At 52.1% G+C, this 12,235-nt stretch overlaps 1 protein-coding gene across 4 annotated transcripts in view; it reads left to right on the forward strand.

The window, feature by feature from the left end:
- Window positions 1–12,235, forward strand: part of SLC44A2 (solute carrier family 44 member 2 (CTL2 blood group)) — a 42,570-nt gene that overhangs the window by 17,956 nt on the left and 12,379 nt on the right. For 2 of the 4 annotated variants that reach the window (XM_004060009.5, XM_019015110.4), the window contains exons 2-10: window positions 6,299–6,347; window positions 7,775–7,848; window positions 7,973–8,057; window positions 11,120–11,204; window positions 11,338–11,448; window positions 11,538–11,598; window positions 11,689–11,812; window positions 11,930–12,013; window positions 12,106–12,218. In XM_004060009.5, coding sequence (XP_004060057.1) covers window positions 6,299–6,347; window positions 7,775–7,848; window positions 7,973–8,057; window positions 11,120–11,204; window positions 11,338–11,448; window positions 11,538–11,598; window positions 11,689–11,812; window positions 11,930–12,013; window positions 12,106–12,218 — 786 coding nt within the window. Of the gene's footprint in view, window positions 1–5,474; window positions 5,716–6,298; window positions 6,348–7,774; window positions 7,849–7,972; window positions 8,058–11,119; window positions 11,205–11,337; window positions 11,449–11,537; window positions 11,599–11,688; window positions 11,813–11,929; window positions 12,014–12,105; window positions 12,219–12,235 lie in introns of those variants that run through there. The other 2 variants (XM_004060010.5, XM_019015108.4) reach the window with 2 other exon arrangements.

Raw genomic sequence — 12,235 nt, forward strand, 5'->3', positions numbered from 1 at the left:
AACCTGGGCAACATGGTGAAATCCTGTCTCTACAAAAAAAAATCCAAAAAAAATTAGCTGGGTGCAATGGTGTGTGGGTAGTCCCAGCTACTCGAGAGGCTGAGGTGGGAGGATCACTCGAGCCCAGCAGGTGGAGGTTGCAGTGAGCCAAGATTGTTTCACCACACTCCAGACTGGGCAACAGAGTGAGGCTTTGTCTCAAAAACAAAAACAAAAACAAAATTACTGGGCGCTGTGGCTCATGCCTGTAATCCCAGCACCTTGGGAGGCTGAGGCGGGCGGATCGCCTGAGGTCAGGAGTTCGAGACCAGCCTAGAAAACATAGTGAAACCCCATCTCTACTAAAAATACAAAAATTAGCCTGGCATAGTGGTATGCGCCTGTAATTCCAGTTACCCGGGGGTGCTGAGGCAGAAGAATCACTTGAACCTGGAGGTTGCGGTGAGCCAAGATCGGGCAACAGAGCAAGACTCCATCTCCAAAAAACAAACAAACAAACAAAAAACGCAAATTAATTTTTAAAATATGTACCCTTGGAAAATTCTAAGCTGTGTTTTTATTTTCAGTGTTCACTCTACATACATGTATTATATATTGTGGCTATTCATTCAACAAATACTTATTCAATGTTTGTTTTATGCCAGGTGCTATGCTGTATACTGGGGACGCAGCCGGAATGAAAGACACACAAATCCTTGTCCTTATGCAGGCAATAGGCAAGAGGGCAGATAATTAACAACCAATAAGCAAATGTCTAACATGTCAGATGGTGATAAGAAGCAAAATGTATCACATCTGTAACCCCAGGGTTTTGGGAGGCCGAGGTGGGAGGAAGGCTTGAACCCATTGAGCACAGGAGTTTGAGACCAGCCTTGGGCAACATAGCGAGACACTGGTCTACAAAATATTTTAAAATTAGGCAGGCATGGTGGTGTGTGCCTATAGTCACAGCTACTTGGGAGGCTGAGGCGAGAAGATCATTTGAGCCTAGGAGGTTTAGGCTGCAGTGAGCTATGATTGCTCCACTGCATTCCAGGCTGAGTGACAAAGCAAGACTCTATTTGATAATAACAACAAAGAGAAAGTCATAGGGGCCAGGTATAGTGGCTCATGCCTATAATCCCAGCACTTTGGGAGGCCAAGGTGGGCAGATCACTTGAGGTCAGGAGTTCGAGACCAGTAGTAGAGACATGGTAAAAGCCAGTCTCTGCTACTAAAAATACAAAAATCAGCCAGGCACGGTGGTGTGTGCCTGTAGTCCCAGCTACCTGGGAGCCTGAGGCACGAGAACTACTTGAACCCGGGAGATGGAGGTTGCAGTGAGCCTAGATGGCACCACTGCACTCCAGCCTGGGCGACAGAGCGAGACTCTGCCTCAAAAAAGAAAAAAAAAAAAAAATGAAAGAAAGAAAAGAAAAGGTCATAGGACAGAGAGGAAAGGGATGGTTGGGTTTTTTTTTTTTTTTTTTGTGGGTTTTCTTTTAGATGGAGTCTTGCTCTGTCACCCAGGCTGGAGTGCAGTGCCAGGATCTTGGCTTATTGCAGCCTCGACCTCTTGGTCTCAGGTGATCCTCCCACCTCCACCTCCCAAGTTGCTGGGACTACAGGTATGTGTCACCACACCTGGCTAATTTTTAATTTAATTTATTTATTTTTGAGACGGAGTTTCACTCTTGTTGCCCAGGCTGGAGTGCAATGGCATGATCTCAGCTTGCTGCAACCTCCGCTTCCCAGGTTCAAGCAATTCTCGTGCCTCAGCCTCCCAAGTAGCTGGGATTACAGGCATGCGCCACCTCGCCCCGGCTAATTTTTGTAGTAATAGAAACAGGGTTTCTCCATGTTGGTCAGGCTGGTCTGGAACTCCCGACCTCAGGTGATCTGCCCGCCTTGGCCTCCCAAAGTGCTGGGATTATAGGCGTGAGCCACTGCGCCTGGCCTCACCTGGCTAATTTTTGTACTTTTAGTAGAGATGGGGTTTCACAGTGTTGCCCAGGCTGGTCTCGAACTACTGGCCTCCAGTGATCTGCCTGTCTCAGCCTCCCCAAGTGCTAGGATGACAGGCGTGAGCCACCACGCCTTGCCAAGGTGATATTTCAGGCAAGGCCTGAAGGCAACGGAGCTGTATGGATGTCTGGGAGAAGAGCATTCTAAGCAGAGGGACCGAGCAGCTAGTGCAAAGGCCCTGAGGTCAGACCATGCCTGCTGAGCGTGGGACATACCCAGGAGGCCAGTGAGGCTGGAACAGAGTAAGCCATGGAGAGAGAGAGGGAGGAGGTGAGGGCAGGGAGGTGACAGGGCAGGTCATGCAAGGCTTTGTGGGCTGTGGCGAAGAGCTGGGCTTTTTCCTCGGAATGAGGTGGGAACCATGGAGGTTTCTGAGCAGAGCAGGGATGTGTCCTGACTTAGGTGTGCACAGATGTCTCTGGCCGCTATAGTGAGGATAGAAAGTGTCTGTGTTGGTCCAGGCAGGAGATGACAGGGCTGTGTGAAAGGGTGGGTGCTTGAGGAGCAGGTGAGAAGAGGTTGGATTCTGGATAGCTCTGAAGGCAAAACTGATCTCAAGCAGAGAGGCAGCCCAGGTTCCTGGCCAGAGCACGTGGGAGGATGGAGCTGAGTCATGGCATAATCAGAAGCTTGGACAGGCCAGGCACGGTGGCTCACACCTATAATTACAGCACTTTGGGAGGCTGAGGTGGGAGGATCCCTGAGGCCAGGAGTTCCAGACCAGCCTGGGCAACATTGCGAGACCCTGTCTCTACTAAAAATACAAAAAATTACCTGAGTGTGGTGGCACGTGCCTGTGATCCCAGCTACTCAGGAGGCTGAGGTGGAAGGATCGCCTGAGCGCAGGAGGTCAAAGCTACAGTGAGCTGTGATTATGCCACTGCATACCAGCCTCGGCGACAGAGTGAGACCCTGTCTCAAAAACAAAAAAGCTTAGATGCCGCCGCACTGAGTATGAGATGCTCACGTGTGTTGCGGGGAGACAGATGTCACATGGGTGTGCAGCTCAGAGACAAGGGTTTCCAGAGGGCTTAACTTTTGGGACTCCTCAGTGTGGAGCTGGTGGGTGGGGCCTGAATAAATTGTCCCCAGGGCACCCTGTGTAGTTGGGAAGAGAAGAGGCCTGTGGCTCGCTCTCTTTGTCCACTGCTTGGAATGGGTAGGGTGGGACCAGCCAGCCTTTGGGCTGGCAGAGACTTCGAGAACCACAGGGCTTCTTTAGGAGTCTGGGTCACCCCAGGGCATGACCTGGCGCCTCAGGCCTTGCCTGTGGTCCAGGTGTTTAGACAGGGCCCCTCTGCTGGTGGCTACTAGGAGGAGAGGGCGCCTTTTTAAGGATAAGTTGAGTTAGTGACCAGAGCCCTGCCTGCGAGTCCTAGAGTCTAAGGCAGCAGCTACAATTATTGGACACCAACTGTATATGATCATGCTGACTGTATAACCTCATGCTGTCTGTGTACGCCTAGCACTAAATGTATATTCCTGCTGAGGATACCTCCACACCACCTGTATAATGCCATGTTAACCAAATAATTGGCTGCACTATAAATATCTATAAATATTCAAGTAGAGGCAGGTTGTGGCGTGGTGACTCGTGCCTGCAATCCCAGCACTTTGGGAGGTTGAGGTGGGAGGATTGCTTAAGACCAGGAGTTTGAGACCAGCCTGGGTAACACAGTGAGATCCTGTCTCTATTTTTATTGTATTGTATTTTTTTTTTTTTGAGGCGGAGTCTCGCTCTGTCGCCCAGGCTGGAGTACAGTGGCATAATCTCGGCTCACTGGCAACCTCCACCTCCCAGGTTCAAACGATTCTCCTACTTCAGCCTCCCCAGTAGCTGGGATTACAGGTGCCCACCACCACACCTGGCTAATTTTTGTATTTTTAGTACAGACAGGGTTTTGCCTTGTTGGCCAGGCTGGTCTCGAATTCCTGACCTCAGTGATCTGCCCGCCTCAGCCTCCCACAGTGCTGGGATTACAGGCATGAACCACCACACCCGGCTAATTTTTGATTGATTGATTGATTGATTGATTGATTGATTGATTTTTTGAGACACTTGCTCTGTCACCCAGGCTGGAGTGCAGTGGCACGATCTCGGCTCATTGCAACCTCCGCCTCTCAGGTTCAAGCAATTCTCCTGCCTCAGCCTCCCAAGTAGCTGGGACTACAGGTGCGCACCACAACATCCAGCTAATTTTTGTATTTTTAGTACAGACGGGGTTTCACCAAGTTGGCCAGGATGGTCTCAATCTCTTGACCTCATGATCCTCCCACCTCGGCCTCCCAAAGTGCTGGGATTATAGGCGTTAGCCACCACACCCAGCCTATTTTCTTTTTTCTTTTTCTTTTTCTTTTTGGAGACAGAGTCTCATTCTGTCCCCCAGGTTGGAGTGCAGTGAGGCGATCTTGGCTCACTGCAACCTCCACCTCCTGGGTTTAAGCGATTCTCCTGCCTCAGCTTCCCAAGTAGCTGGGATTACAGGCATGTGCCACCACACTGGCTAATGTTTGTATTTTTAGTAGAGAAGGGGTTTCACCATGTTGGCCAGGCTGGCTTAGAAATCCTGATCCACCTGCCTCAGCCTCCCAGAGTGCTGGGATTACAGGCATGAGCCACTGCGCCTGGCCTATGCCTGCTCTTTGAGGTCAGTTTTGGTTTCATACTTTAGCCTCATTTTGCAGTTGAGGAAACTGAGGCTTAAGGAAGATAAGCCCTTTGTTAAGTATCCTCTAGTTCAGAGGGTGCAGAAGGAGCATTTGAATTCAGGGCGACCCAGGAGGATGTGGGCTCCACAAGGGTGGAGATTGGGTCTCTCTGGTTCCTCACTGTATGCGGTGCCCCGCCCAAGGCCTGCACCCACTAAGGGCTGAATAAATACTTGTTCTAAGGCCAGGCCCAGTAGTGCACGCAGGTAATCCCAGCACTTTGGGGGGCCACGGTGGGAGGAGCCCACGAGTCCAGGAGTTAAAGATGAGCCTGGGCAACATAGCAAGATCCCATCTCTACAAAAAAAATTAAAAATTAGCCGAGTGCAGTAGAGCACCTGTAGTCCCAGCTACTCAGGAGGCTTAGTCAGGAGGATGGCTTGAGGCAGGGAGGTCAAGACTGCCATGAGCTGTGATTGCACCACTGCAGTCCAGCCTGGGCAACAGAGGGAGATCCTGTCTCAAAAAAAAAAAAAGCAGCAGACAAAAAGAAAACTAATTTCCTGCACAGCTTGGAGAAGTTTTCAGCACCAACATTCCACAGTTGGTTGTCTGGGTTTGGGCAGTGGGCCGTTTTCCCTCCCAGTGCCTCAGTTTCCACACCTGCAAAACGAAGCCACGGAAACGCCCTTTCAGGGTGGCCAGGGGTTCTAGGCGGCATCGCCCGGTGGCAGGGTGTTCCCAGGGTGAAGCCGCAGGGTTCCCGGGTGGGGGCGGGGAAGGCTAAATCCGGCCGGCCGGTGAGTGGCGGGAGCAGCTGCAGCCCCGCCCGCGCCCTCCCGGGTCCCTTAGTCTGGGCAGCTGCCCAGCTCGGGCCGGTCTGACCGGTTTGGGCCGCCCCGCCTGGCGCTGTGCTGGGAGGAGCCGCCGCCAGTCGCGCGGTCAGTGCCTCCCTCCAGACTCGGGAGGGCCGAGGGGGCGCGGGAGAGAGCGCGGGCGGCCGCCGGGGCTGGTCGCCTGCAGGGATGGGGGACGAGCGGCCCCACTACTACGGGAAACACGGTAGGCAGCGACCCCCGCCCGTAGCCCCGGGCCGACCCCTCGGTCCCTCGGAGGGGGCCTTGAGAGGACATGGGGCGCAGGGAAGGGGGTTGGAGGGGGAGCGCAATTGCAAATCTGCGCCTGGAGCCTCCCCACCATCAGCCAGGCCCCTTCACCCAACTTATCCCCCGCAGCCTCGCAGACGACCCTCCTTACTCTCCCCTACCCGAAGGACCTGCCCCTGTACCCCTCTGCCTGGCACTGCTGCCGGCGCCTCCTTCCCCCTATCCCACCTCAGATCTTCCCCATCTCCACCTGGTTCCCTGGTGGCCACCATTTCAGCCCTCTTCCCAGTGGGTGGCCGCCAGTTAATAAGTTTGTTCACAGTTAGTGATCCCTCCTTCCTCCCCTGTCCTGGCCTGCCAGAACTGGGGGCTTGGGTGTGGTCACCTGGAGGTGGGTGAGGCAGAAAATTCCACAGGTCTCTGAATTTTATTCTTGCCAAGGCAAAGACACCCCTAGGGGCTTTTGGGAGGGGGGCTCTCCCAGCCCTGTCTTGGTTCAGGTCTCCAATCCCATCCATCTTAATCTTCTTGACTTTCAGGAACGCCACAGAAGTATGATCCCACTTTCAAAGGACCCATTTACAATAGGTAAGAGCTCTGGGTTTTGGGGGGTTCTCCCCGCTAATACTACCCCAATCCCTGTCTCTTCACACCCCCTCCCATCTGTTCTCCAACAAACTGGTGACAAATATTTGAAACTTTTTTTTTTTTTTTGAGATGGAGTCTTGCTCTGTCACCAGGCTGGAGTGTAGTGGCGCGATCTCAATCTCGGCTCACTGCAACCTTCGCCTCCCGAGTTCGAGCAATTCTCCCACCTCAGTCTCCCAAGTAGCTGGGATTACAGGCGTGCACCACCACACCTGGCTAATTTTTTTTTTTTTTTTTTTGTACTTTTAGCAGAGATGTTTCGCTGTGTTGCCCATGCTGGTCTCGACCTCGTGAGCTCAAAGCGATCCACCTGCCTTGGCCTCCCAAAGTGCTGGGATTACAGGTGTGAGTTACCACACCTGGCCTGGACTTAATTTTTACCATGTTTATATTTATGTATTTATTTATTTATTTTTGAGATGGAGTCTCGCTCTGTCACCCAGGCTGGAGTGGTGCAATCTCAGCTCACTGCAACCTTCCCCTCCTGGTCAAGCACTTCTTCTGTTTCAGCCTCCCCAGTAGCTGTGACTACTCAGAGGCTACTCAGGAGGCTGAGGCAGGAGAATTGCTTGAACCTGGGAGGTGGAGGTTGCAGTAAGCTGAGATTGCGCCACTGCACTCCAGCCTGGAGGACAAGAGCGAGACTCTGTCTCAAAAAAATAATAACAAAAAAATAAAATACAGCCAGGCAGGCACGGTGGCTCACACCTATAATCCCAGCACTTTGGGAGGCCAAGGCAGGCGGATCACTTGAGGTCAGGAGTTCGAGAGCAGCCTGGCTAACATGGTGAAACCCTGTCTCTACTAAAAATACAAGAATTAGCCGGGCATAGTGGCGGGCACCTATAATCCCAGCTACTTGGGAGACTGAGGCAGGAGAATCGCTTGAACCTGGGAGGTAGAGGTTGCAGTAAGCTGAGATCGTTCCACTGCACTCCAGCCTGGGCGACAGAGTGAGACTCCCTCTCAAAAAAAAAAAAGGTCTAGCTTGGGCAACATAGCGAGACCTTGTCTCTACAGAATGTATATAAATTAAAAAAAAAATGTGTGGTGGTGTGCACCTGTAGTCTCAACTACTTGGGAAGCTGAGGCAGGAGGATCACTTGAGCCCAGGAGTTTGAGGCTGTAGTGAGCTATGATCATGCCACTGTACTCCAGCCTGGATGACGGAGTGAGACTCTGTTGCACAAAATTAAAAAATGAAATGAAATAAAAATTAAAATGCATGTGCCCTTTGGTACGGCATTCAAACGACTCAGGAAAATTTGTCCAAATAACACATGGATGAGGGTGTTTGCAGAGGGCAGATGGGCCCATGGTGCACACAGCACCAAGCCTCCTCCAAACGCTGCCCCTCTGCTCCCCAGGGGCTGCACGGATGTCATATGCTGTGTGTTCCTGCTCCTGGCCATTGTGGGCTACGTGGCTGTAGGCATCATAGGTGAGTAGAGAATGAGCAGGACTTGGAGTTGCAGGGTAGGTGGAGGCAGCCATGGCCTCTGGAGTGGGAACAGGGCTGGATCTGAGGAGTGGCAGTGTCTCAGTACCCCTGGATCTTTCCACAGCCTGGACTCATGGAGACCCTCGAAAGGTGATCTACCCCACTGATAGCCGAGGCGAGTTCTGCGGGCAGAAGGGCACAAAAAACGAGTGAGTTGACTCCTTGCGGCCTGGTGGGGCTGGGGAAGGGGGGGCAGAAGATTCTAGGCATTCCCCATCTCTCTAAGTCCAGTTAACAAGTGCTTATAGGCTGGGCGCGGTGACTCAAGCCCGAAATTCCAGCACTTTGGGAGGCCGAGGCAGGAGTATCGCTTTAGGCTAGGAGTTCGAGACCAGCCTGGCCAACATGGCAAAACCCCGTCTCCACTAAAAATACACAAATTAGCCAGGCATGGTGGCACATGCCTGCAATCCCAGCTACTCAGGAGGCTGAGGCAGGAGAATCACTTGAACCCAGGAGGCAGAAGTTGCAATGAGCCGAGATCGTGCCACTGCACTTTAGCCTGGGGGACAGAGTGAGACTCTGTCTCAAAACAAACAAACAAAAATTAGGTGGACGTGGTGGGGCACACCTCTAGTCCCAGCTACCCAGCAGGCTGAGGTGGGAGGATCGCTTGAGCTGGGAGGCCAAGGCTGCAGTAAGGTATGATTGTACCATTGCACTGCAGCCTGGACGACAGAGCGAGACCTGGTCTCAACAAAACAAGAAAAGAAAACAAGTACTGATAAACGTCCCACCACCCTCAGCCACTAGTCTAGTCCTTGGGGACACACAGCTCTAAATGAGATAGTAAGCATCCTGTTCTCTGGCAGCACACATTTTAGGGGCGGGAGAGACTGAGAGGGGACAGTCCTGGATTACACATCAGGTGGTGATGAACAGGTGAGACAACAGAGCAAGCACAGCCTGAGTGGCGTCACTTCCTGGCTCTGTGACCTAGGGCAGGTGTCTCAATCTCTGAACCTCGTTTTCCTCATCTCTAAAATGAGGATCATAACAGTCCCACCCTCATGGGGCTATTTTGATGGTTAGATGTGCCAATGCATGTACAGAGCTTAGAATGCCACCTGGCATCGCTGGGCGTGGTGGCTCACACCTGTAATCCCAGCACACTTTGGGAGGCTGAGGTGGGAGGATCAAGACCAGCCTAGTCAACATGGTGAAACCCCGTCTTTACTAAAAATACAAAAAAATTAGCCAGGCATTATGGCATGTTCCTGTAATCCCAGTTACTCAGGAGGCTGAGGCAGGAGAATTGCTTGAACCTGGGAGGCAGAGGTTGCAATGAGCCGAGATCGTGCCACTGCACTCCAGCCTAGGCAACAGAGCAAGACTCCATCTCAAAAAAAAAAAAAGAATGGCACCTGGCATAGAGTTGCTGATGCTGCAGTTTTTAAACTATTATTATTATAATTATTATTATTACTATTATTATTTTGAAACGGAATTTTGCTCTTGTTACCCAGGCTAGAGTGCAATGGCACAATCTCAGCCCACTGCAACCTCCGTCTCCCGGGTTCAAGAGGTTCTCCTGCCTCAGCCTCCCGAGTTGCTGGGATTACAGGCATATGCCACCATGCCCAGCTAATTTTTGTATTTTTAGTAGAGACGGGGTTTCATCATATTGGTCAGGCTGGTCTCGAACTCCTGACCTCAGGTTATCTGCCTGCCTTGGCTTCCCAAACTGCTGGTATTATGGGTGTGAGCCACCACACCCGGCTTATTATTATTATTACTATTATTATTATTTTGACACAGTGTCTCACTCTGTCAGCCAGTGGCAGGATCATAGCTCGCTACAGCCTGGAACTCCTGGGCTTAAGCGATCTTCCCACCTGGGCCTTCCAAAGTGCTGGCACAAGACAGGCCTGAGCCACCCTGCCTGGCCCTATATAAAATATCTTTTTTTTTTTTTTTTTTGAGACAGAGTATCGCTCTGTCACCCAGGCTGGAGTGCAATGGTGCGATCTTGGCTCACTGCAACCTCCACCACCCAGGTTCAAGCAATTCTCCTGCCTCAGCCTCCTAAGTAGCTGGGATTACAGGTGCCCGCCACCACACCCAGCTAATTTTTTGTATTTTTAGTAGAGACGGGGTTTCGCCACGTTGGCCAGGCTGGTCTCGAACTCCTGACCTCAGGTGATCTGCCTGCCTTGTCCTCCAAAAGTGCTGGGATTACAGGTGTGAGTTACTGCACCCGGCCATATAAAATATCTTAAAGGAAACAATAGGCCGGGCATGGTGGCTCACGCCTGTAATCCCAGTACTTAGGGAGGCCCAGACTGGAGGATCGCTTGACACCAGCCTGGGCAACATGGTGAAATTCTGTCGCTACCAATAATACAAAAAATTAGCCAGATGTGGTTGCGCACGCCTGTAGTCTCAGCTGCTCAGGAGGATGAGGTGGAGGATCACTTGATCCTAGGAGGTAGAGGCTGCAGTGAGCCAAGATTGTGCCACTGCTCGCTCTGTCTGGGCAACAGAGAAAGACTCTTGTCTCAAAAAAAAAAAAAAAACAAAAGAGGCGGGGCACAGTGGCTCACGCATATAATCCCAACACTTTGGGAGGCTGAGGCGGGTGGATCACCTGAGGTCAGGAGCTCGAGACCAGTGTGGCCAACATGGCAAAACCCCATCTCCACTAAAAATACAAAAATTCGCTGGGCATCGTGGCAGGCACCTGTAGTCCCAGCTACTCGGGAGGCTGAGGCAGGAGAATTGCTTGAACCCAGGAGGCGAAGGTTGTAGTGAGCCCACATCACACCATTGCACTCCAGCCTAGGCAACAGAGCAAGACTCCATCTAAAAAAAAAAAAAAGAGAAAAATAAAAAAAGTTTTCTATAGGGTGGTTAAGAAGTCTTAACAGGTCGGGTGTGGTGGCTTACACCTGTAATACCAACACTTTGGGAGGCCAAGGCGGGCGGATCACCTGAGGTCAGGAGTTTGAGACCAGCCTGGCCAACATGGTGGAAACCCCATCTCTACTAAAAATACAAAAATTAGCCGGGCTTGGTAGCGGGCACCTGTAATCCCAGCTACTCGGGAGGCTGAGGCAGGAGAATTGCTTGAACCCGGGAGGCAGAGGTTGCGGTGAGCCGAGATCACACCATTGCACTCCATCCTGGGCAACAAGAGCGAGACTCTGTCTCAAAAAAAAAAAAAAAAGAAAAGAAATCTTAACAGTTTCCATTCTCCCTTCTCTAACTCCAGGAACAAACCCTATCTGTTTTATTTCAACATTGTGAAATGTGCCAGCCCCCTGGTTCTGCTGGAATTCCAATGTCCCACTCCCCAGGTAACCTGGTCCGCACCGTTCCCTTTTTCCTCTCCCCGCTTCCCATCCTTTTCCCCCTGTGAATGTGGGCTGGGACCTCAGTCCTGAGCGGTCTGCCCCAACTCCACCCAATCCCTTCCTTCTCCCCTCCCAGATCTGCGTGGAAAAATGCCCCGACCGCTACCTCACGTACCTGAATGCTCGCAGCTCCCGGGACTTTGAGTACTATAAGCAGTTCTGTGTTCCTGGCTTCAAGAACAATAAAGTGAGTTGTAGACTGTCCTGAGAGCCCAGGTATGGGCAGTGGCAGTATACTAGACTGGGGGACTCACCTCCCTCCATCTCTCTTGGCAGGGAGTGGCTGAGGTGCTTCGAGATGGTGACTGCCCTGCTGTCCTCATCCCCAGCAAACCCTGTGAGTCAGGGGATCCCAGGAGGTTCAGGTGGTGACGGGGAGGCTGTGCAGAGGCTCAGCCTGACTGGTGCCGTCCTCTGCTCCATGCAGTGGCCCGGAGATGCTTCCCCGCTATCCACGCCTACAAGGGTGTCCTGATGGTGGGCAATGAGACGACCTATGAGGATGGGCATGGCTCCCGGAAAAACATCACAGACCTGGTGGAGGGCGCCAAGTGAGGATATTGGCGCACCGCGCCAGGGTCGCACTTTTCTGGGTGGGACAGGCATCCCCTGTGGTTGGCCTGATCACGGAAGAGGGTCTGACCCGAGCCTTGTTCTCCTTCCCCCAGGAAAGCCAATGGAGTCCTAGAGGCGCGGCAACTCGCCATGCGCATATTTGAAGATTACACCGTCTCTTGGTACTGGATTATCATGTAAGTCAGGAGGGAAGGGGCCTCTCCCCTGGCTGCCCCCTCTAAGCCTGGCCGAGGGTGGAGTCTGTTCATGACCGTTTTCTTTTCCCCAGAGGCCTGGTCATTGCCATGGCGATGAGCCTCCTGTTCATCATCCTGCTTCGCTTCCTGGCTGGTATTATGGTCTGGGTGATGATCATCATGGTGATTCTGGTGCTGGGCTACGGTGCGTTACCCCCTCCC

Source organism: Gorilla gorilla, chromosome 20 (genome assembly GCF_029281585.2).
Source record: "Gorilla gorilla gorilla isolate KB3781 chromosome 20, NHGRI_mGorGor1-v2.1_pri, whole genome shotgun sequence".
Classification (NCBI taxonomy): Eukaryota; Metazoa; Chordata; class Mammalia; order Primates; family Hominidae; genus Gorilla; species Gorilla gorilla.